The 26,141-nt window shown below is 37.1% G+C and overlaps 1 protein-coding gene across 4 annotated transcripts in view; it reads left to right on the top strand.

Moving 5' to 3' along the window:
• The first annotated feature begins 2,960 nt into the window (after positions 1-2,960).
• Positions 2,961-26,141, top strand: part of LOC306838367 (syntaxin-binding protein 4) — a 57,278-nt gene continuing 34,097 nt past the window's right edge. The window contains exons 1-4 of one of the 4 annotated variants that reach the window (XM_079366498.1): positions 15,465-15,839; positions 16,987-17,031; positions 19,339-19,412; positions 23,415-23,510. In XM_079366498.1, the coding sequence (XP_079222624.1) occupies positions 19,346-19,412; positions 23,415-23,510 (163 nt within the window). In that variant the 5' untranslated portion in view covers positions 15,465-15,839; positions 16,987-17,031; positions 19,339-19,345. Of the gene's footprint in view, positions 3,108-15,464; positions 15,840-16,986; positions 17,032-19,338; positions 19,413-23,414; positions 23,511-26,141 lie in introns of those variants that run through there. The other 3 variants (XM_079366496.1, XM_079366495.1, XM_079366497.1) reach the window with 3 other exon arrangements.

Genomic DNA, 26,141 nt, shown 5'->3' with positions numbered 1-26,141 from the left:
TACATCCAACCGGCCTCACAACCGCAGACCACGTGTAACCACACCAGCCCAGGACCTCCACATCCAGCAGGTTCACCTCCAAGATCGTCTGAGACCAGCTACTCAGACAGCTGCTGAAACAATTGGTTTGCATAACCAAAGAATTTCTGCACAAACTGTCAGAAACCGTCTCAGGGAAGCTCAACTGCATGCTCGTCGTCCTCATCGGGGTCTTAACCTGACTCCAGATCGTCGCCGTAACAGACTTGAGTGGGCAAATGCTCACATTCGATGGCGTCTGGCACGTTGGAGAGGTGTTCTCTTCACGGATGAATCTCGGTTTACATTGTTCAGGGCAGATGGCAGACAGCGTGTGTGGCGTCGTGTGGGTGAGCGCTTTGCTGATGTCAATGTTGTGGATCGAGTGGCCCATGGTGGTGGTGGGGTTATGGTATGGGCAGGCATCTGTTATGGACGAAGAACACAGGTGCATTTTATTGATGGCATTTTGAATGCACAGAGATACCGTGATGAGATCCTGAGGCCCATTGTTGTGCCATACATCCATGAACATCACCTCATGTTTCAGCAAGATAATGCACGGCCCCATGTTGCAAGGATCTGTACACAATTCTTGGAAGCTGAAAATGTCCCAGTTCTTGCATGGCCAGCATACTCACCGGACATGTCACCCATTGAGCATGTTTGGGATGTGCTTGACCGGCGTATACGACAGCGCGTACCAGTTCCCACTAATATCCAGCAACTTCGCACAGCCATTGAAGAGGAGTGGACCAACATTCCACAGGCCACAATTGACAATCTGATAAACTCTATGCGAAGAAGATGTGTTGCACTGCATGAGGCAAATGGTGGTCACACCAGATACTGACTGGTTCTGAGTCCCCAGACCCTCAATAAAGCAAAAACTGCACATTTCAGGGTGGCCTTTTATTGTGGACAGTCTAAGGTACACCTATGCACTAATCATGGTGTCTGATGAGCATCTTGATGTGGCACACCTGTGAGGTGGGATGGATTATCTCAGCAAAGCAAAAGTGCTCACTATCACACATTTAGACAGATTTGTGAACAATGTTTGAGAGAAATGGTAATATTGTGTATCTGGAATGAATTTTAGATCTTTGAGTCCATCTCATGACAAATGGGAGCAAAAACAAAAGTGTTGCGTTTATATTTTTGTTGAGTGTATGTAGCAGCCTCTGCCAAATGTGTGTGAATGGGGAAGTGTGATGTGTAGTGTCAAAGCCCTTACAGTGGTCAGAAGACTAAAAAAGCACCACACACTTTAATTGATCATTTACCATGCCTGAGAATTGATAAACTGATTGGTACAAAAGCGTAATGGTGCAAAATAACATCCATTCATTCTATTATATACTACAGACTTTCTGCAGGACATTTTATTCTGTGGTGCCTGCATCTTTGAATTTCCCTTGGGATCAATAAAGTATCTATCTATCTATCTATCTATCTATCTATCTATCTAAACTTCAGGAAACACTGTGGTGTTGGTCTTTAATTAAATAATTGTTCAGAGATAGGAAGAGTACAAAATAACTATTCAGATATACAACCTGGCTGTAGAGCACCTAAAGCTGAATCTCAATAAACTCAAACTTCTTAACCCATGGCATTCTTTCTGGGACATCTTCATCCCCTTTGAGAACTCAGCAGCATAAAAGGTGTGATAGTCATACTGAACTGACCTTTGACCTCTACTCCATTTCTGCAACTGTACGGCTTCTCTGCTCCCTGCACTGGTGTTTCATCGCCTCATTAAAACCAATATAAGTCACTGTAAGAGAAAAAAGGGTATGCAACAACACAGAAGCACCAAGCAGTCGCCTGAAAGAGCAGCAACCCACATACACCCCTGATAATTCCTATCTAGAGAAGAAGGTACAAACTTCCTCCTTCAACCTTGACCCACAGTACATAACACTGAACCATTTACCTTTTCTTTTAGTTTTACCGAAAAAATAGTTTAATAGTTCTAAATAAACTATAAGTAACAGTCACCATCCACTGAAGAGCTGACGACTTGACTTTAAAGTGTCCACAGTCAGGTAAAATTCTGAGCTTCCATCCCTGTTTTTGTACACCTGAAACCTGACAGTGTAGTTCAAAGAACCGCACCTTCAAGTGGTATGTCATGACAGAAGTTTGTGTGTGTGTGTGTGTGTGTGTGTGTTTGTGTGCGTCTGTCTGTTAGTGTGCTGTTCTGTTTTTCATAGAAAATTACTCAGCAACAATGTCAACTCTAGGATGCATAATCAGGTTACACCTATAGGGTAAAACATTATGTTTCAATTTGTGAGTATAAATGAACTAAGAGAGCTGGTTAATTTGTATAGAAATTCGAAAAAGCATGCAGAAGTTTTTTTTAAGAATCAAACTGCTCTACTTCACTCAGAATACTCCCTACTTGTAGAGTTTGTTTTATTTATTTATTTATTTTTTACAAGTAAGTATGCTGTGGTTGGTGTTTTTACAAATAAATAAATAAATATAAAAAAAGAAATGACGGATTGATTTTCTGATCTGTAGCACCATCTGCAGGGCAGATGCAGTTGGGATTGTCATTTGTGTAAACTAAACAACAATTTAAACCCAAGATTTATCTATACAAAAAATGCCCATTTCGTTGCTCCTGAATAATTGTGGTTGAACTTACAAAAGATACTAAGTAGAATTGATTCAGTTCACACGGATGGTGAACAACTGCTGCGGAGGAGACATCCAAATGTTGTCAAACAGACGGGTTAAGGTCAGTCAGCAGGAAAAGGCCACGTGTCCATCTGATAAGAATGTGTGCGTGCCGTAGCGAGTGCTGTGTGTCTCATTGATTTCAGACACAGCGGGGAATGAATGCTGACACATCCACGCTGTCAGCGAAGGCACGCCGCTCACACTCATGCGCCCCAAATTGGCAAGCGCGTGTAGTGATGTCTGTTTGAGACGGAGTTGGCCCTACTCTGTTTCTGCTCTTAAACTTGGTGGGAGTGTTGGGACTGATCACCTGAATTAAATCTGGATAATATGTCTCTGCTGAAACAGCGGGGAAGAGAGCTAGAGCGTTTCGACGGACTGTCGCTCATCTACTGGTACGTGAAAAATGCGTTAAATCTCTCTCTGGGGAAAAAAAACTATACTTACTTACTTAATAAAAAAAGTTGACCAAAGACGAATCCTTTTTTTTTTTTTTTTAAATATCTGAAGAATGATTGACAACCTCCAAGACAACATGGTCCCCCTGATGGATCAGGCATAAAACCCGGAAACATCATCAATACTGCTCTCTCACTAAAACGTAGTTTTCTTATTCAGTAAGAAAATATATTGCATCGTTTTTTAACATGGTCTAATATTCAAATATATTTCCTCCTCACCTGTTAATGGTTATATGAGTACCGTTTAATGGAGATGATTTTGACTTAGAATGCACTCAAAAAAGAAGTTGTGCTCTGGTGTTCTTTGTCTACTTCGCCCTGTCACCACACATTTTTAGAATAAAAACAGTACAGGTTTCATAATTGATGGGAAAAAAACGTTTAAGTAACTGATATCTTGCTTTGTAGATAAAACGTGATTAGGCCTATATAAATGAAATTAATAATAAGCCCACATAAACTAACATATACACTTATTTAACAGTATAGCGATGAAACCCTGAACAAATAATGCAGTGACTTCAAGTTATTCTTTTAGTCATGGTATCACAATGCGATAACATGATACAATGTTAAAAGGCAAATAGGAAATACATCAAGACGAATCACTTATGCCAAAAAAAAGGGGTATATGCATTTTCTAAATAAAAAAAAATACCAATAAAGATGGAATACATGCGATCCCATGAGATTGTCGGGCATTTTGAAGAGGTCAAGCTCACTTTGTTCTTATGCTCTGTCCTGAGGGGTAGAAGCTTGTCAGCTAAATGTATGTGCTGAGTAGACTGTTCGGGCTGGCTCAGACTGGTGCTGGAGTTGAAGGAGGTGATATAATACTGCTGGGTTCCCTTAACTGTACAGCACTTGCCTTTTTCCAGCTGCCTCTTCAGCAAACAGACCCATCTCTAAAGTTTCCTCATGATTCTCAACTCAAAGAAGTTACCCGAGCTCTGGGACTACTTTCTGATTTATGTCTCAGGAGCCTTAGAGTTCAATCCTGACAGCCACGACGTAGACCTGGGACTGTTTCCGCTCAGGATGAATCCCACAATTAAACCAAGGTAGGTGGGGCTTAGGTAGAGTTGAGAGCAGTGGCTGGATTTATTCTTAATAATCTGATTTCATTATATTTGACATGAGAAAAAACAGTTGTGCATATTTAACAAAAAAGTCCAGTTGTTACATTTTAAATAACAAATTGCTGTTTTTCAGGAATACCAGACATGGCTTTATTAAAAATATTCTTCTGACTTCCAGCAAAAAAAAGTAAACTTTCCTGATTAACTATTTAATAAAACTTTACACTCAGTAAATGACTTTTATTATCTAAAAAGAAGACCTGGTTTCAAATGTTTTACTCCAGTTCGCTTTCATAAATCTTTAGTAACTTAGGCATTGGTTGTGAAGGCAGGAACCTTCATTGTTGAAGGTTGCTTGGTGTCTTTAACTGCTTTAATTGTTAATACACTTTGGGCCTGATTTACTAAGATCTCAATTAAAGAGTACTAAATTGCGTGTCCATTGCAAAAGTTTGCACGTTTGGCTTGAGGGTGTTTTGCGGGTGATTTACTAAGAACATTTGCGTGAATGACGTCAGGTGCAAACATTGTGGAGGCGGTAGTATTTCTGTCAGGTTTTTGCGTGTTCTACTGGTTTACATCACAGAGAGTTTGGACGGAAAGCTGGACGACTGCAAGCGCAAGATAGGTATTAGTGAGAGGCAAATGAACTGTGGCAGTGGTGCGCAGTGTGTGTGCCACTCGTGCCATCGTTGCGCACCAGAAGCTGGTCAGCGCTGTGTCTGATCGGACATAAATGCCATGGCAACAGGTACTGGAACTCTCATTCAAGCGTCCCGCAGCGCAGCAGCAGGGGAGGGGGCTGTAGCGTGAAGAGACAAGCGCGCTCTGGAGCGCACCAGAGACACGCAACCCGAGAAAAGGAAATGCCCGGTTTAAAATGTAATGTTGGCGAGAAGAGGGAAATACGACGACAGTGTCAATGTTGAATTTTTTTAGAACGCAGAGGCTGTGAATGTTCAGTTATAGTTTAATCATGGCGTTTCTTTTAAACTATTATTGAAGCAAGATAAAAAATAAATTCATACCATTTATTTTTCTGTCATTTAAACATGTTAACACGTCTTTTATTGTGCCTATGTCTCCTCCTAACTGCAGCCTGCAGTGCATAATACTGGGGCTCTTGGATTAGCACGTTCTTTTCAAAGGTGTTAAATCAGACACCGTCACAATCACTGCAATTTTTGCCTGGCTTGGTAAATCACATTGCGTGTACTAACTTAACTTCTTTGCATTTTCTCCTCCCAGTATTTTGCACGCTGAGGCAGAAACGCCTTGTTTTGCATGTGAAAGACGCAATCCTCACTGCACGCTGTTAGTAAATCAGATCACATTTTTTGCTGGTGGTATCAAGTTAGCACACGTTTAAATACATGCAAACGTTTAGTAAATCAGGCCCACATCTCAATTTAATGATGTTTTAGCCACAACATTGCAACCTCTATCTTACTAATGGGCATTTACTTGGCAAGATCATTTAATTTTTTTAGTTAAACTAGAATATTTCATGTTAATATTAAGAGCTGGTTGCTTTACTTTTCTCAAAAAATGTAAGTGTATGCATCCTCAATAACCAATAAGAGACAACATAAATTTAACAAACAATACCAATAATAGAATATGTGAGTTCAAATTGACTAAAGAGAAAAAACATGCAAGACCAAACCGACCAGTAAAAGACCATGTCGTTCCTCACTCCAACGAGAGTCACAACACTGACAAATCAGAGACCACCATTTGAGTCCAAACTGGCCAATCAGAGAATATGTCAGACTAAACTCAGAAGTGAAAATATGCAAAGTTTGTGGATGCACGTGATCTCTGATTGGCCAGTAAGGACTCTTGGTCCTTTTTTGGCCAGTGTATGGACCATAAACTGTAAATGTCAAATCCTGGGTGCACATATCTTATTGCAGGGGGCTCCAGAGGCTCATCGGTTGCAGGAAATGCTGTCTCAGCCTAACTTTCAGTCAACTTAACGACAGGCTAAGAGAGCTCCAGCTGAGGCAGGTTTTAAGTCTTAAGAAAATCCATTACATCACACCCACCTGTCAATTGTATCAGCTAACTGTTGAAAACACGTATCGTTTTTTTGTACCATGCTGTAAACATGATTATTTATGCTGTCAAAACTGGCTTTTTTAGCTGTGGTGCCTATATGACTTCCAGGATAGCATACTCAACGAACGGTAGGATTTTGCACTTCAACACTGGCTTTCAAGAACAGAGGTTGACGCTTGGTAAGGACAGACAATGTTTGTAAATGATCAGTGTTTGGAATTATAGTACATGTTGTTGTCTTATTGGTCGGTTTGGACTTGTGGGCTTTAGTTGGTCAGTGTGGTATATTGTCATTAGCTTATGTAGACATGCATGTGTTCACTGATTGGTCAGTTGGGAATTGTATGTGCTCCCACTGACGATTACGAATACACTTGTAAGTAGACAAAAGCTCTGTTTTAGCCAACTTTAGTTTAGTTTATTAGTTTAATTGTCAGGGACTATGTACAAAAATAACATTAATCTACAGAGAAAAAGATGCTTTGTACCAGAGTATATCAGTTTTGCTAATTTCCAATCTGCAGTCTCCGAGCAGGTCAACACAGTGTTTCAGTTTAGTTTGGTACGGTTCGCATTTATTCGGGTTTCCGCTGGGAAAAGTTGGAACTAGTACCAAAATAAGTGATCTTTTCCATCCTACTTTTTTTTTTGCTACACTTTCTGTTAGAGTGCAATCCGACCCTAAATGGTGGAGCAAGACTCACTGCAGTCTGTTGAATGGTCGAACGAATGGTCACTTCCTGTGCAACGAGTAAATATGGACAGACACAAAATCGTCTGTTTTTAAAAATCCGTTGGATTTTGAGAGCTGCTGTTCTTTTTCTATCTATCTATCTATCTATCTATCTATCTATCTATCTATCTATCTATCTATCTATCTATCTATCTATCTATCTATCTATCTATCTATCTATCTTCCAAGGGATCATTGATGAAAATGAGGGGCTGAGGGAACTGGACTGCACAGATTGGAACAAGAAAGTGTTCCAGTATGTCTGCAACTTTTTGGTTGCAACTCTAAATTGTAAGCTTTTTGTGCTGCTTGTACGGTACTGTTTCATTAGCGACTGAAATACTTGTTGAATAAGTAACTTACACAACTCACGGGAAAACCTGCGGTCAATGTACAGAATTGCTGTCGAAACGAAGACAAGGTCAGGGTTAAACCGGACCACTTGTGGAAACATTGCTAAAATAAGCAATAAAATAACACAAGTGAGTCTAAACTAGCCAATAAGACAACGTTTTAAAAAGCGCGTAAACAACGTTTCTTGACCCCAGGCAATGACAATGAAATAATAAAAGCTATCAACAAAATTAGGGTATTATTGCTTTCTAACAGTGCATTTTCTATCTCATCTGTACTTTAACCCATTGTTCCCTTAAGATTCTGGCTAGCTTCTTGTCCATTCTCCTTAATGACTCACTTTGGCCCTCACTTATCAAGCTGGTGTAGAAAACAATGCAGATTTGGATGTAGAAATATATGGATGTATGACAGGGTCCATGTGGAACCTATGAAATGGCGTATCTGACTGACAACAGCATATGAATGATGGGTGTTGATAAGTGTGGCGGCTGAAAACAATCGTAATTTAAATACCACGCCCATATACAGTATATTCATGGTTTAGCAGTCCTGGCCCCTGGAGTTTATGACACAGAGATATATAATACAGTAAAGAAGAGGCACTGCTATGACATAAGTGACACCATAGCAAAGAGAAGAAAAGAAGAACAACATTGTGTGTCTGGCAGCCTGAAATGTAGGATTAAAGGGTGTCATAAAAATAAGGCTGCAATGAGTAGCGTCTTTCATCGGTTCAGCCTCAATATCAGGCATTTCTAGACTTTGTCACTATGTTACTTGTAGCCTGGCCGAAGTGCGTCAGCTTTACGCATGTGGGAAATCAGCATATTAGTGATTATTTAAATAAAAATATACTAATTACTTATAATCTTAAGGAAATGTTCTGTATGCTCGAAGACACAGCCCAGGTTTATACAGTAAAAATGTTTGGCGTAAAACTGCCATCCTTCTGATACACTTGTTTAAAACAATATATCCTATTTTAGAGGCTAAAGAAAATGTAGAAATTATGGAATAGGAACAGTTAAGCATAAAACAATTTTGTTGTGTGTTTTGGGTGTGTCCAATATGAGCTAAGTACATTTTTTTAGTAATAGCTTCACTGTCGTTCATTTACTGCTCTGTGTGCCCTTGAATTTCCCCCAGGGGGCAAATAACGTTTTTTGAACTGAGTTGAATTAAAAACTGGTATTCTTAACCAGTGAAGTTGTCACCTAAATGTAAAATGAGGTAAAGGTAAAGCCTTCAGTTGTAAGAATGCAAAACTAGTTATTTCAGTTATTTTTAATTCTGCATTCTGAAACATCTGATCCCAAATTCATGGAGCATGAATAACACTATGCAGCTGCCAAAATATATTGGACATGATAGAAAGGTGGTCTGACAGATGGCGCACTGCCTTATACACACATTTTCCTTTCTTATTCTCTGTCTCTTTCACTTCAAAATCATATGGCACTAAATGCTGGGGTTCTACTGAACCATCGTCCGCTTTTACTTTTATAATGACCAATTTTCAGGTTTCAGGCTGCCAATCTAACTCACTATTAATGTGATAGAGAAGGGGGACTTGAAGTTGCCTCTGAAATAAGCTAACTGTTCAAAATCGAAAAAGGTTTTGATTCTGTTTTATCCAAACAGAGGTAGAAGTTGACAAATTAAGGTTAAGTCTATTTTTTTTAGGCAAGAAACTAATTCCGAATTTCTTTCAAGTGGAAAAACCTGCAGTTTGTGAATATATATGAGGTTAGTTATTACACGTACATTTTAAATATGTGTGAGTTAATGGGGTGACATGTAAAGTAAAAATGTTTTAGTAGTCTGAAGACGATAAATAAAAAATGCTATATAAGTAAAGTCCATTTACCATTTACTGTTACATTAGAGAAGTTTTTATTGGTATAGTTTTTGTTAAGACGCTGTTGAAACGAAGACGTTTTACACAACACCTATGATGTAGAGTGTTGGCAGACTTCTTCTAAAACAGTGGTCAGAATTCACAGTCTATTCATTTGGCTTGGTCTCCTTGACTTGATATTTCTTGTGACACTGGCCAAAGGCTGTGACAGGTGTGACTGGATGCAACTTGACAGGCTATTTACTCAACTCCTGTCCTTTGAAATTCAGTCTTCTGGTGTCAGCATTCATCACTTTATTTCTGCTGGAAAACAACATGCTCTCATTAAGTCACCTGACCTAAACATCTTGTACTTTATTTTTATTTTTTTTTATCTGGGACACATTGTTATGATGTGGTATGGTTCTTATTTTCAACATTATGGTTTTCAACAGTTGCCTGTTGCAGGTTTTTCACATAGAGAAGCATACCTGTTAGGAGGAAAGAAGACAGATTCAGCAGCTTTTTTTTTTTTTTTTGTTCTCTGACGACCCTCTTAAGCTCTGTCATGTTTGATGGGGACCATCACTTGACAGCAATGTTCCTTTTTTTGTCAGAATGTTTATCCCTATCAAACCTGTTTTTTTTCCCTTTTTTGTTTTATATACTTATGTTGGTAGCATAAAAACACCTGAAATAAAGAGAAAAACTAGAGGAATACATATCTTTATTTTAAAATGTGCACATTTAAAGCAAAACATTATATAAAAAAGTTAACTTAAAACTTGGGGGGGAAAAGTCTCTTCTAGGTCTATCAGCCAATTAGTCTTTATGTCTATCGTGCGATTTCATAACAAATATAATCTTAAGACTCTTTACAAAAGAACAGGTAAAAGTATAAAGTGTCTTGAGATGGGTCCCAGTACCTTCACTGACAAGGAGCCTCTTTCTTCAAGGGGTTATCAAACTGGACACAGACAAAATGGACATTTGTTTAAACCCCTTTCAGTGCAGACACTTGCTTGATTACACATAGCTGCATAAACATTGTGAATATAATTCTCTCCAGTTTTGTTATTATAGGTTCATGAGAAATAGCAGAACAGTACAGTATAAAACATGAGATGGCTATCATAGTCACCTCAAATGTTGTAAGCTATTCTTATGCCAATCCTGGAAATAGGGAAAAAAAAGCCTTTAAACCTGGGTCTGGAGCAGTCTTACATAGCCTGCAGAAGACAACCATAATATTTAAAACTAGCCATGTTAAATAAGAAAATCCTACATTGTAAAGTCCATTTTTATTGTAATAGATCAATACACTTCCTGGAAATTACAATTTGTTTGTTTTTAACATTGTTTTCTATTAATTCTAAATGTTTGTGTTTTAAACTGGAAAACAATATAAATTTGAAGGTAACATGTATTTCACTGTCATTTAATTCTCTAAATCCCATTTAAGTTCTTTGTTTTCTGTCTATTGCATTTCATAGACTCTTAACAGACTGTTAACAGAGAAACAGCTCCATTCTTCTTGGTCAGTTTGAATCAATATGCAGTAATGGCTTTTCAAATCACCCGTATCGATTACGGCCCAATTTCCTCTGGTGATGATAAATTTGCCGTGAATGACTACTTTGAGTTTGATTTTCTCTCAGTAGATTCTCTTGATCCTAAAGCAGAGTGCTGACTGAATATACCTCTAGGGAAGTTTGCTATTTGCTGATCTTTGCTCAGCCTCTTGATGTTCCTCACTTAGCTGAGTTAGGTTGTGTCTATGTAGGGATGTCCAAGATGTCAGAGAATTTTCCTGTTCTTTTCTAAATGTTAATTGAGTGTATGTACAAGAGCTGCCAGTGTGAGTTGTAACAAAAAACCGGATGCCTTTTATTGGACCAAAAACTAAATCAGTGATGGAGGAAGCTTTAGCTTATGAATTTGAATATTCTTTGTTTTCCTCTGCTGAATTTACCCAAAACGTAATCATCAATTCCTTTTTTACAAGGGGCTGGGTAATCTCAAATTCTGAAATTCACAGAAAAGTACATGTAGCCCTATAGATATGATATTGACACAGTTGTTGAATACCCAACACATACATGTCATGTATGTTTGTGGACTGCAGAAGGATGTGAGGAATTGTTAGTAGTTTACAATACAGAGACTACATTATTAATTCTATATCCATGTAATATATTGACAGCATTACACCCCTGATCAGGGAGCGTTGAAATGTAGCTTCATGTAAAGCTTTGGTTTGTGGGGAATAAAACTGTCACAGGGATTTCTTAAAAAAAAAAAAAAGATCACAAATTTAACAATTCCTGAAGATATACAATGCTTTCTCATCCTTGGAAAAGACTCGGAAACAATTGTTTGACCTGAATGTACAAAAAAGAAAACAATGGATTTTAGGAAAACTGTTCATTGAACACTGATGAAGGACTAAAGCACAGTCAGTTTGTTGATTTGTCTCTCTTTTTAAACTGTTCAATGAACCTGCAGCTTCTGCTTCTGTCTGTAGAGGGCAGCCTTGTACCTTTTAACTAGAAACAAGTGACAGTGATGCTTGAGTTTTTTTTTTTTTTCTTGTTTTGCACACAGACATGCACACAAACGCACACAGACCATCATGATCACACACAATTTTGTGTGTGAGCTTGTATATCTGTGATTGGGTTTGGGCCTGTTTGAATTTTCAGTGTGGATTGGTTAATCCCATAATCTGATAATGACCCACTGTGCAGATTTAGTGATTAAAGTTCTGAGGCAAATGGTTGTTGCCATGGCTGCAATGAAGAGGAGGGAGAGAATAAATCTCTGTGACGGGATTGTGTGTGTTTTTATGCGTGTCCTTGTCTGAGAGTGCAGGCAGGAAATCATACACAGAGAAGTGCTTCACTGGGATCTCCTTATACTCAGATAACTCTTAATTTTAATTTGTTCCAACACATGATAAAAATCTCATCACAAATATTTGAAGATTGCTTAAACTGTTAGTCCTTAATTTTTAACTCCATTTTAGGTAACTTTGAGACACTACTTGATACATTTTAAAGAACGTTCTTGTGCAGAAGTTGAAACAATAATCAATAAAAATGTCAGTCGACTTTCTAATGGAATTTGATGAAATCATGGTTTTTCCCTATTTGTATTTGTGTATTATTTATAGTAGTTTTACTGTCCTGTACTGGATTGCATTCATGGATACTGTTTCACGGATTCACTTACATACTACATCTATCTCGAAACAGATACTGTATATTATGGAAAGTGAAACATGATATGGCAAAAATGTGATTGCTTGACCTTAATATTGTGTGAACATATTCTGTGTAAACAGGCTGCAGCCTCCATTTTTTAGTACCCTTTAGTCCCTTCAGCATCACAAAGATTAGTCATCATTCCTAGATATTACTTTTTCTAAACTGCAGGGTTTGATGTTATTTGTTATGTAATGATGTGGCTGATCAAAATAGACACTAGTTATCCAAATGATAAAAAAGGGTAACTCACCTGCTAAAGCTACAATATTTATAGCAGAGACAGGGAGTCACAGTGACAGGCTTTAATCTGTATTGCCCTTATATCAGCCATTCTTCTCCTTACGTTAGGAAAAATGCATAAGCAATGGGCATGCATGCACAAAAACCACGCAGGTGCTAATTACTAGGGCCGTACCATGAAAAACCAGCTAAGATTAACTATCTTTGTTAAATCCTACAAAAAATATTTTTAATCAATATCACATGACAGGGAGGGATATTGTATTAATCATTTTTCAGTGCTTATTGTCGTACGACTGAATAACAACAACTATGCAGTACAGCTGATATTTAGAACCACATAACCACTTTGAATGCTTTATTACTTTTATACAGCAGTTTTAAAAGCAGCAAATACTGTAATCATAAAACGTAATCATCAAGAACAAATGATCATTTGCTTCACTTGTTCAAAATATTCACTGAAACTGGATTGTTGGCGAGCACCTCAAGCATTCTTCTGAATTCTTTCTACTTTGTTGTTTCTATGGTTATCACAGACCAGTTACTTTGTTGTACAAACATTGCAGACCCTGTTTTATTTGTCATGTATCCAGTGTATGTTGTGTGATTCTGAAGTTAGTTGATTATTCAGGATAAACACTGTCTACTTCAAACACAGTGAAGTTGTGCTCTCTTGGCCACCCAGATTGCTTTGGTTAAAACTAACTTCTGATAATACATTTTCTAAATATAAAATACAAGATTATGCATAGTGTGTGCATTGTAGAGTAATGGCTTTCAGGTATTTAGCAATGTTACAGTCAAGACCTTTTTGGTAACATTGTGAATCCCAAAACATTCCAAATAGCAGATGTTGTATTTTTTTCACTATAAGATCTTTCTCAATACAGCACTGTTCTTTTATCTTTCCCTCAGTGCTTTTGCAAGGTAAACTCACAGTTATTCCAAAAAACAAAACATTTTAATTACAGATTTAAGTTTTAAAATATCACTTAAAAGTTTTTTATTATCTCAGCATTAATACAATAATTTTAAAATGTATTTTTATTAGGTACCCTAATAAGAGAGGGCTGGAGTTTAAGCCCCACAGAAAAATCCACTGTCGATGAAACTGAGAAAGATGCATTGCATAAGTACAGATACCAATCATACCTATCACAGTCATATTAACAATATTAACTATTCATATTGTTGTGGTTGGCTATTTACCAATCAAGCATTACAGAAAAGTGTGTACATTAGAGGGAATAGCCTAAATTGTAGGAGCTGGAAAAATACTCAATAATGACCAAACTGGGTCAATATTTACCTAATTCAATGATTTTTGTATTTGTGTAAATGAATACACATTCTATTTTGATTGACTCAAGTGACTCATTGAAAATGATCAGCTTTGTTGAATATAACTGAGTAGCCCTCTTCTAAAGACCTATATTTAGACATTGAATGGATTATCCCTTTGCCATAAGATTATCTTGTCCTTATGATTTGTCACTCTCAGTATCTCTCTTTGCGGTGCAGTACAAAATGCAGAGCAGATGATACAACAAGAATCAGATGGATATCCCATGATAACAGAAAAATGTTCCGAAGGTTGAAAGTGCCACTAAGTTTTGCAAGGTATGTTTTTAACTGTTGAGCAATAATTGAATTTAATGTAGACTAGCCTACTTGCAGATACATATTGAGCCTTCATTGCGAGGTGTTCTGGACATATGCAGAGATATAGGGGTGTTCTGAGAATTTATTTGACGTGTATATTTGTTGGGACCAGTTTGTAAAGTGAGTATATGGACGTAAGAATGCATTAAGAGATGTTGAATGTAGGCTCAAATTAGCTCAAATTGTGTTTACATAAAAGACTTCAGTGGATTCTTAATGTGTTGTCTGTATTTTTTGGCCCTGTAGCTGTTGTTTCCTCACTACCAGGTGCTCTGTTAGCAGCTGTCAGATGTAAAAGGTGTAATAATTGTAAATTGACAGGATATTTTATCTTGACAGCCAAACCCCTTCACAGGTATTCTCTCATATTCTCTCATACCCCCCCCCCCCCCCCCCCCCCCCCCCAAAAAAAAAAATACAGACACTGTTTTTACTCACAAATTTTTGCAACTAAGTTCAACTTCAACAAACATGTCCATGATAATAAATGTGTCTATCTTTGTGTCTTTTTGTGTCTTTCTCCAGGTGGAAGAGTTTTGTATTTATTTGAATAAATATTAAACTATATAATATTATAAACCAATCATAAAACTATGAAACTTAGTCTTTCAAAGGTAATGTCCTATCGCGATCATTTTTTAACAAAATAACTTACCAGTTAATATTTTCCAGAAATATAACCAGTAAATGGAGTGTTGCTAAGACTGAGGGCTTGAATGACAAATGATCAAGCCAAGGGATGTCAACAAATGATTAAATAGCTTTTTCTCAATGGAAAGCATGTAAGGGGCTGTTTGGTCTCTTTGGTTGTAGCCTACAGTTGCATATTGATACTCAACATTTATAGTGAATAACTTTACTGTGAAAACATGTTTTTAATATTATAAATATAGAATTTAGCTAGATGAACATTAACATGTCTGAAAACTATTATTAGGAAGTCTTTGTTTATAATCCAAAACCAATAAATAATATAAAATTCAATCGTGAATATGAATAATCTTCTAACATGGATGGGCCATGGTGAGGATATGCTCATGCAACTTTAGCACCTTTCAAGCTGCAAGTACTTTCTCTCTAATCCAACAGGCGGAGGAAGCGGACATATCTCTAAACAAGTGTGATAAACGAGAGAAGCGTTGCCAAAATAATTTCCCCTCTAGCGCTGACTGTGGCATTTTTTTTTGTTTAATTTTGGCGACTTTAGTTATGTAAGAGATTAATTCTGTGGGTTAAGGTGGAATGTTTGGCGCTGACAGTTAACTGGAATTAGAGGCTGGCTGTGTAGACAGACCACCTTGAGGTTGCATGCTGAGGGCTGGGGTTATCCGACCGACCGACCTACCGTCCGTCTAACTGGAGAAGCGGACTTCATGTCAAAATGCCAACCTTTTCAGTGATGTATAAAGGAGCTGTCATCATTAGCAGGTAAACAAAAGAAAAACTACGGGTTAGGTCTGGTGGGGTTGACTGTTGTTGAAGCATTGTTTGACTCTATTGTATGCTCACTTCAAGAAGTGTGCAGTGTTTATTTTCGTGGCGTTACTTAGGTGTTGGTTTAGGTTAATGTTTCAGAAGTGAAGGTTTCATACAGATAACAGGACAAGGTAAAAACACACCGCTTAGCTGTTGCGGGGTTTGAGCGATGCTCACGCTGAAAGCGGTTCATTCTTTCATTCTATAAAACAGAAAACGTACCGTAGAATATTTTTGTTGCCTAAATGAGGAGCGAATGTGTCGAAATAAGCTATTTCACGTGGACTTTCAGAGACACAAGAACAGACTCGACAACAATATGGGCTGTAGACAGAAGGAGAGAAAAAGAAGCTGGGGAGCGCGTTATTTTTCTCGTGTTATAATGGCTTGACAGAATAGGATAGACCTGTCACCATCTGTCATGCGTCACGCGCACTGAGAGGCGACGGTGTTTGTTAGCCGAAGCAATAATGACTGTATTGAGGGTTACGTGTGATTTAGAATGTTTATTGAGAGCATGCTCTATGATCTAAACATGTAGCATACTTGAAGAATTTGTTTCTATATCTAGTGGGTTTAAAAAAAAACAGCCGGTTATACTCCATATGAAATGATATCAGAAATCAGGTCAACTGTAAGCTTCTTTATCGTCTGCTATGCACATGAGATGTTCTGTTAATTTTGAGCACCCAAACGAGTGAAACAACGTTTTTCTTTCATCTCCCTCCTACTACAATTCTTTTCATATTTAGGGTCCGTTCTTTATTTTGATGTTGAATCTATCTAGTCTTAAGGAATTTTAGATAACTTATTGTGACTATATATTTCTTTTAATTGTTTATACATTAGTGAAACACAATTTTTTTTAAATTGGTTTTGGTCCATACCATAATTAATTAGTCGCTACGTTTCACCAATTAACAATCAAAAAACAAATGTAAAAGGAGAACATGCAGTTCACTCTGAATTGGAAACCAGGCATGTATGGCTATTATGCTGATAAACTGAATGAAATGATACAATGATTGTATTTTCGTTTTATTTCTAACAACATTATTAAGTTATCAATAGTAACTCTTGTTGTGCTTTCGAATCACAGCCACAAGGCAAACAACCTGGCAGACTCATGACTTAAGCTTAAATGGTAAGTTAATGGTTAACTTTTACCATAAAATTATATGAAAAAAAAGTGATTACAATATCTTTAACCCATTACATTATTTTAAAACATTCAACTCCACATTTTACAAAATGTTGAGTCAAATGAGGCTCTGCAGGTACAATATGACACATTTTATTCGACTCAACATTTTATTCAACTGAACATTTTACAAAATGTTTGCTGCTCTGCAGTTACAATATGAGGTATTTCCTCTGATCAAATGTAGACGTTCATTAGCAGTGTCGAAAATAGAGAAAGGTATTCCCTGAGCATGCAAGCGTTTAGATTCTTCTTGCTATAGGCATCTGTTGGTCACTCACACTTCTTGGGACCACATCATGTTTGTTGGTGGTTGAAGAAGACGCTAACTATTTTGGTTGTTCACAGTTTTAGTGAATTGTTTTGCTTTTAACAAACAATAAAGCAGGAACCAGTTGAGACCAAATCCCTCTAAACTCTTTCAGCCAGTTGTTGCACCATTCAATTTCTGTATAGTTTACATCTTCTTCTTCGTAATTAATCTGAGATCACATAAGAATTTATGAGGTTGCTCAATACACATACAGTATCATTTATCCGAATGTGACTGGTATTTCTGAACAGTTGTAAGGCTTCCACTGATGACACTGCAGCTAAAGTCCTGATGAACACCTTGACATTTGAAAGACAAACAAACTTGGTACTGTTGGTTCTATTACCGAGAAGACATTGTTCCAGTTTTCAAAATATTTAGCAGTTGATAAATGATCCACTATTTGATGAACATATTGATTACAGGCAGCTCAAGACATTTATCTGATATTATTTACAGGCACAATGATGTGTCAGTGGCTTATCCTATTGATCTTGCTTATTTTAACAATTACTTACAATTAATAGCATTTTTCAAATTCAATTATTTCTCATTTTCAAATAAAAAATAGGCTTTTATTTAGAATGTTTGCAATATTTTAAGATGACAGTACTTTACTTGTTGTTTGAATTCCACACTGCTTTTATTTTCAAATAAATGATGGTCTCGGTAGAACAAAGGTTAAGCATTAACTTACCTACAGAAATGTCTGATGTCACATGGTGGAAATGACCCGTCAAATAAGTTTGCTGGGAAAAATGAAAAGAGACATACAAAGATGCATAAGTGTTGAGGCTTTATCCATGGTGCACCTAAAGGGACAAAATAACATGAGAATAAAAAAAAGAATGCATCAATTTCAGACCTTTATCTATCTATCTATCTATCTATCTATCTATCTATCTATCTATCTATCTATCTATCTATCTATCTATCTATCTATCTATCTATCTATCTATCTATCTATCTATCTATATATTCATTTTGGGCTAGCATCCAAAGATGTATTTGCCACTCTTAGTGATGGCAGCTGGTTACAACCAAACAGCCAGATAGAATGACATGGGCCCCTCTTTGGTTATTAGCCTTTTCATTACAACTGGGTATTAGTGTGATAATATTTCCGTTCATTAGACATGAACAAAATGTAGTCATTTACTTTGCTCTCCAATTCTGCCCGGGTGCTGACTGAGGGTTTGCATACCTCTGCAGAGAGCTGCACAAATTGATAATTCATTTCTTCTTTTTTCTTTTCTTTTCTGTAGAGTCTCTCCAACAACTTAAATTTAACTTGAAAGAATGACTTTTGGACAGCTGTGGCTCAGTAGTGGGTCATGCAGATGCATGTCCAGGTGTCTGTGGGCAAGCACTGCACTCCAAGCTATAATAATAATACGTTTTATTTGTAGAGCACTTTGCATTCAGAAATCTCAGCGTGCTAAACTAGTTCTGCAGTTGTGTCAGCGTCATGTGAAGGAATGGATTAATTAATACTCATGGACACTTTCCATAGTATCCTCTGCTATCAGGGTATGAATGTGATGAGTGAGTGTGACCTGCTGAGTGAAAAGCCCTCTGGGTAGTCAGACTCAAAAAGAGTGCTATCATTTATGTCCAGCCTCAGACAATTTCAGTAATAAGAGCTGTGCCTTGAAAAAATGGAAGGCCTTAATTGAGAAACTCATTGTGAAAGACAGTGGCTATATTTTCCCCTTATTTACTTGTTTCTTTCCTTAATTCTGTATAGCTTCCTAAAATTTAGGAAATTAAAAATAAAATTAAAAATAAAATGTGTCCTGCCATTTAAGATCTTTAAATGGCAGGACAAGTAAAACAGTTGAAAAGCTTGTAAAGTAAAACATATGTTCCTCTTTTTGTTTCCTCTATTCTGTCTCTCCCTCCATCCCTTCTCCACCCTCTTGATTGCTCTATCTCAGGACGCTAATGGGTCCATACGGAGTTGACCGAGCTGTTCATTCCATTGAGTTTACAGACTGTGAGAATGGCCTGGGTGAGTTGTTTTTTTTTTTAAGCTAAATGAATAGAAGAAATTTTCTTCTGACAAAGACTGCAGGCAATATTGTTTTAATATATTTTGTATTATTATCATTATATCATACCAAAGGTATATAACCATCGCTGAAATTATTTAAATCCTAACTTGAACAGGCGTGTCTGTGCGGAGTATTTATGCTTGTCTGTTTGCCTGTGTGTGGAAGTAGGTCATGTTGCAAAGCCCTAACCCACTTAACTCGGCTGGGTTAAGAATACAGGGAGCTGCTGTTGTTATTATCTGAACTTCGCTTCCTGCAACACTAGTGGGGTTTGTGCCTACATAAGGACAAACAACTGATAAGCATAGACACAATACAATCCCTAAAATATTCTGTTAAGTCGATATGCTTTATACAAGTACTACTAAATTTGCAGACATTTTTAACCATCTAAAAAAAACTCTAGCTCATTGCAAATATGTCAAGACAGTTTAACAAATATTTGTGTATTTTATTATTATTGTATTTTATTTATTTGTTTTTGGTTATTTTTATGTAATCCAACAGCCATCATTCTACTTCTCCTATGAATATACATTCAAATAAGCTTTAAGTGTGTTTTCCAGTCAAACAGAACTGCAAAATAAAAATACAGCCCACATCGCAGTTTTATATTTATATTCCTATGAGAAATAAAGTTCCCACTCAAATGTTGTTTTATAAAAAAAATTATTTCTTCTTTCTTTATGATAGAGCAGTAAATTGTATGGCAGGTCACTGTCACGGTTCAGGAAAACAGAAGGAGGTCCAAACAGGAGGGAAACACACAGAGGCCGGGACAAATACTAAACTAGAAACACGAGAACTACAACATGAATCAAGGCACACAAATGACACAGGAATTAAGAATGTAACAATACTACAGGGTAGAACATAGAGGGACACAAGGATAGAAAATAACACAGGAAACACTAAAGACTAATCACAAATGAAACAACCATGATCAGAAATGACAAAATAAGACAGATAACACTTAAGACCAAACTAGGAAACATTGACACGCAGGGAAATAACTAACACTGGGGGAAATGACTAAAACAATATAAAGAATCTAAACTCTGAGATACAGACCAAGTCATGATTTTTTTGGTTGAGCACATACAACCAGTGACTGTGCGAGCGGACACACACAGAGAGAGAGAGAGAGAGAGAGAGAGAGAGAGAGAGAGAGAGAGAGAGAGACTAACTCTAGACTAACTCACTAACTCTATACCTATACAACACCAAAACTCAAATTAACCACATGTAGCCAGACAACTCGCATTAAAAACAACAACCGCTAGCTAAATATTATCTATCTATCATGTCTACTATAAAAGCTATACCAGAGAAAATTGAGTTAAAGTTGGTATTTAGCTTAAATCTAGCCTGCAACCAACATATTTAATCTGACAGTCTGTGTCCTTTGTTTACTCAAAGGTGATACATATTGTGGATGTTTGCTGCTGTGTTGGAACTAGCTGCTTACTGCCCTCTGTTGTACCACAAATCCTAGCTGTACTAACATAAGGATGTCTTAAGTGGAGGGAATACTTAAGGCATGTACACGTGTGTGTGTTTCGTGTGCTGTACTTAAAGCAGCATATACTGTAGGTGACAAGCAAAGCTGCTTATTGTCGTTCAATATGATTATGTGCAAGTGCTCAATCTGTTCCAATGCGTAACGTCTGCTGTACATCAGAACTCTCAACAGTATCTTCTTTTCCCACTGTAGAGCACACACTCCTGCATGCTAAGGACAGCACATGCTGTTCTCTATTATAATGCAGCTAAATAAAACACCTCAGTATGTGTTTTACACAAGCAGGTTTTCATTGATGTTACAAATGGCACTGTGGTGTCCAACATAATGTGTTATCTGAATTGTATGTTTTTTTAACTCTCAAAGTGTTAAGTGTAAGAGCATTTAATCCTTGATATGCAAATGTGTCCTTGCAGCAACATTAGCAGGAAATACTGTTTTAGATAGAAGGATGTGAGGCTGAAAATGAAGGAGAGACATGCCTTTTATGTTTGCTCTAACTGCTCATGCGTGATGTTTTTTTTTATCTGATGAGATGCCATGGGAGGGAGTGCCATGAGGATGAACAAAAGAAGAAGACTATTTCCTTAGAGAAATGCAAGAAAGAATGAAGGACTGAGATAGGGAGTTTTATAACCCTATTCTTCCAACAGGCAATAATTAACATGCACCACTTTTCTTCAGACTAGATCAGTGTAACCATTTTCTCTCTGTCTTCACAGCCTGAAGCTGAAGAAGCTCTGGTCTAATTATTAGAATTCAGCAAGGCCATTTCAGTTTTATCACTTTAAGTTCAGTGATGTAACACTTGTGTGTCAGGAACGATTAGAATGTAGAGGCTGTTCAGTTTTTTCTATATGCATCACTAACTGAAAGGAAGATGCGGTTTCATCACGGCATGTCATTGAACTAGTACAGTTAGTCCCAGTCTGCTTTGAGGCTGCTGACAGCAATGATGTTCCTGCCCCCACACTTTATTAGGTATTGAATCAAATGAGCTGTGGTTCAAGATGCAGCTTATACATTATGTTTTTAGATCTTTAACCTTTTGTCCTCTTCCACCGCTCCGAAAGACACCACTTTTTAATCTAAGAAGTTAAAGAAGATTTAAATTCCAAAATGGGCTGTGAATGAAGACTTGTGAAACTTAAAGTCAAAGAATAACTGCTTACCCTCACTTTCATAGGGTCACAATATTTAGAATCCCATCTGCACCAAGCTATTATTAGTCATTTATGCATTGCAATTTGCATGTGTTCCTTTATGAATTCCCCAACCCTGAAGTGTGAAAGTAATAACAACAATATTTCTTGTTACTTCTCACACATGAAAGGGACAAAGTACTTGCTGTTTAGTTGTAACTGCTGCTCTTTATTCTTTAGCCTTAATCTTAGATCACCTGGATAATGTAGAACATTGCTTTTCATTGCTTCTCCCCAGATTTCAAACTGAAACAGACCTTAAAACTCTCTCCTCGTGGCAGATATTCAATGACAGATTTTCAAAGCATATATCCAGCAGCAACTAGGCCCATTAACGTCTGTGGCCACAGAAACAAACTTTTGACGATGTGGATGTGTACTTTTAGCGGTCATACCTGCAGCACTCATAGTGAAGTGTCGTGTGAGGCACAGGCAGCTCAAGACATTTATCTGGTAACATTTCCATTAAATAAATCTAATAAAAATGTGTTCCAGAAGGAAATCTTCTGGCAATGTAATTTCTTTAACATATAGTTCAACCCTTTTTATATGATATCCTAACTTTAACTGGTTTGCTCAAGAAGTGCCAAATCAAAGCTTTTGCTTGTGTTTTGTACAAATGATTGCCAGTGTCTTTATGAGGGCGTACGTTTGTGTGTTTGTTGATAATCTGCTATTGTGCCCTTAACTGTCCCAGCTTTACTAATGTTTTTGTTTTTGATGAACCATCTTTGTTTGAACATTCACATTAATCACAATGAAGCTTTGCCGTAGACAACTATATTCAAAAAGAGGCTTTTTGGCAGTGTGTTGTTCTTGGCTCATGTGACAGCAGCAGTTTCAGGCTTTGAAATATATATTCTATAAGCATTCATAAGGGACATTAAATGAATGTCTGTTTCTGCATTCCATCTCTTCATTGTCCCTGTCATGATATAGAAACGTTGAGATGGTTGTTGGAAATCATTTTTGCATGAAGCCAGAGTCAGGCTAAGAGCATCACAATAATGCAAAAGAGCCAAAGAGATATTTCTAATGAATATATACTTAAGAAAGAAAACGTCTTATGTAAGCATCCATTTTGTTTATTTGTCAGCACATGTGGACTGGTAAATGTTATGAATCTTTAGCAATGTACGAAGTAGAAATTTTCAATCTCAATAAATTCAATTAGAATGAAAAAAGGTGCATGTAAGTGCAGCTACTGATCTGTTCACATCTTCCCATTTCAACAGGAATTAAAGTGATTGGTGGTGTAAAGGAGCTAACTGGAGAGGAGTTTGGAGTCTACGTCAAACGAATTTTATCAGGTGGCCTGGCTTCAAGTGATGGTAAGAAATGTTGTCATATTTTGAATATACAGCAACTATACTGGGATGGCTGTGGTTCAGTTGGTGGAGTTGGTCGTTGCTTAACTGGAGGGTGGGGGATCAATCCAGCTCCTGCATCCACATGGCCGATGTGTTCTAGGGCAAGAGACTTAACTCCAACTTGCTCCAGCTGCGGAGTGTGTATAAATGGGATTAGTTACTTCTGATGGTCACTTTACATAGCAACCTCTGCCATCATTGTGTGAAAAGTTAGTTGTGACCTGTAATGTAAAATCACTTTTAGTAGTCAGAAGACTACAAAAGAACTATACAAAGTTAAATCCATTTAACTACTGCATAAAGGGGGCAGAATTGGCTTAAATCCTGAGGGCTTTTTTTTTTTTTTAAGATTTTGTAAAACCAAGTATAAAATGACATTTTAAATGTATTATAATGCTAATCTGAAATCTAATGATCTAATGATCTTCTTTGCTAATTACCACTGATTCAGAAAAATTGCACAGTAGTTCTTAGTAACTAAATTTGGTCCCCTATAGACAAAAATGTAAGTACCCTTTGTTTTATTCATCTGACAGTATTAGCTGCTATATGCCATTTTGAAGGAAAAGGACATTCTTCCTCAAGTCAAAAATGTTGGTTATTTTGGTTGAAGTACTTTTTGAAAAAATTAATATTTTGTGGTAAACAGTTAAAAATAATCCAATTTAACAATTCTAGACTGATGTAACACAGTTACCCCTGCATCATTTAAGAGCCAGGTGGATGTCTCAATGGTTTTGTCAAAGTATCTCAAGGCTGACCCGACTAAAGTCACAAAAGATCTGGGCTGAGAGACACGCCTTGATCCTCACTCCTGTTTTCTTTTGCCTGATTTGCCTGAACCTGAAGTGTGTTTTTATCACCTGATTCAGACACATACCCACTTGCTTTGGTACTGACTAGGTCTTTTCAGGTTATATGACCATACTGTACGACATGTCATGAATCACACAAGTGATGATGATGATATTTGAACCCAAACGCATGACTCAGATACAAGATGACCAATAAACAGTGTTCTTTAATGTTCAGTACTTTACAGTGCACAGTGAGGGAGGTGAAGTGAGTTCCAGAGGTTCGGATTCAGTGTCCGTGCTCTCCGTGAGTAGTGAGTTCAATGATGATCTAGTGAAGATTCAATAGTCCAAAATGTGTAAAGAGAACGCAGGGTAGCAGAGTAGCAGCCAGGCAGGTGACTATCAGTGACTTGATGAGGAGGGGAAAAACCCGAGGGAATTAGTCACAGGGTTAACCATGAGAAAACAATACTATCAAGAATATAACGAAATTTCGATACTACTGGAGACGACTCAGATGACACACAGGGGGTAAGAAGCAGGGGGAGCAAGGCAGACAGACAACATGCACAAGTGGGAGGGCACTATACAGAACTGAATCATAACAATAGAAGAACTACGGATATCTGTATTTTTTTTTCAATAAAAAAAAAGTTTTTTTTATTAACTTTTGCAATACTCCAATCTATTTTTAAACAGAGAGGTTGATCAACATTATCAGTAAATGAAAGAGCACCAAAGGGGTCATAAGAAGAAAATCATAATAATAATAATAATGTGTTTCTGACAGGCACCAACTAGTTTGATGTGAGCATTGCAAAGTATCTGCCACTCTAATTTAAGGGTTTTGTAGGAAATTGTAATATAATAAAACTGTCAAATAAAGTAAAGAGGGACTTCAAAATTTGACATGCCCCAGGTTAAATCAACAAGACAATAAGACATTTATTGGATGGACATTTATATCTAAAATACATCTCTATGGTCACTTTAGTGTTTCCAGGGATGGTTTCATTGTATTCCTTGTAATTAAGTAGATCCAAAAAAGATTTACAAGGTGACCATAGACTTTGAAGTGTTCTTATTCAGTTATCTTTTCTCTTGTTTTCCTATTTTTGTGTTGAAAGATAAACTATATATGGAAATATATTTCATAATTGTCACTGGATGGTTATGGTTAAATAAGGCTAATACCAAGTCATACATTTCCTGATGCTTAGATAATATCAGCAGCTAATGCTGCGATTAGACCTTAAAGTTTGGGGAAAACAAGACAATAATAAAATAATTCTGAAATATAAGAGATTGTATTGCTGCTCCTTTATTGTGTGTTGAGGTGCTTGACAGAGCCTTAACTTTATAGTGAAAAAAAAACACTTTGTTTTTTATGATTTGTCCGTATTTAATCACATACTGTATATCATACTGGGCCATTAATGCCTCATTTTTTGCTTAATAAGATGCTAGCTATGACATTTATCTCAACTCCAGGTTGCTACAATGAACATTATTATACTTTATTGAAGCATAGCAGGTTCAACACTGGTGTGGCTGAATTCCCTGACAGCCCATCACCTCAGCAGAGGTGAAACAGTAGGCTACTATGCATTCCACGTCAGTAACAGAAAGAAAATAAAAAGACTCGCTTTACAGACAGACGTCCATTTAACCATTTAACGCTCCTCCTTCAGCCTCAACTGCTCGTCATCTTGGCTCGTAAAGATAGCTACGAACATTTGATTCTAGTACAACAACTTCAAAATCCCCTTCATCCTTATAAGTTTGAAATTGAAAC

This window comes from Symphodus melops (genome assembly GCF_947650265.1).
Source record: "Symphodus melops genome assembly, chromosome: 17".
In the NCBI taxonomy this organism is placed as follows: Eukaryota; Metazoa; Chordata; class Actinopteri; order Labriformes; family Labridae; genus Symphodus; species Symphodus melops.
Note: the sequence above shows the minus strand (reverse complement) of the source record. Positions and strands in the feature narration are given on the sequence as shown.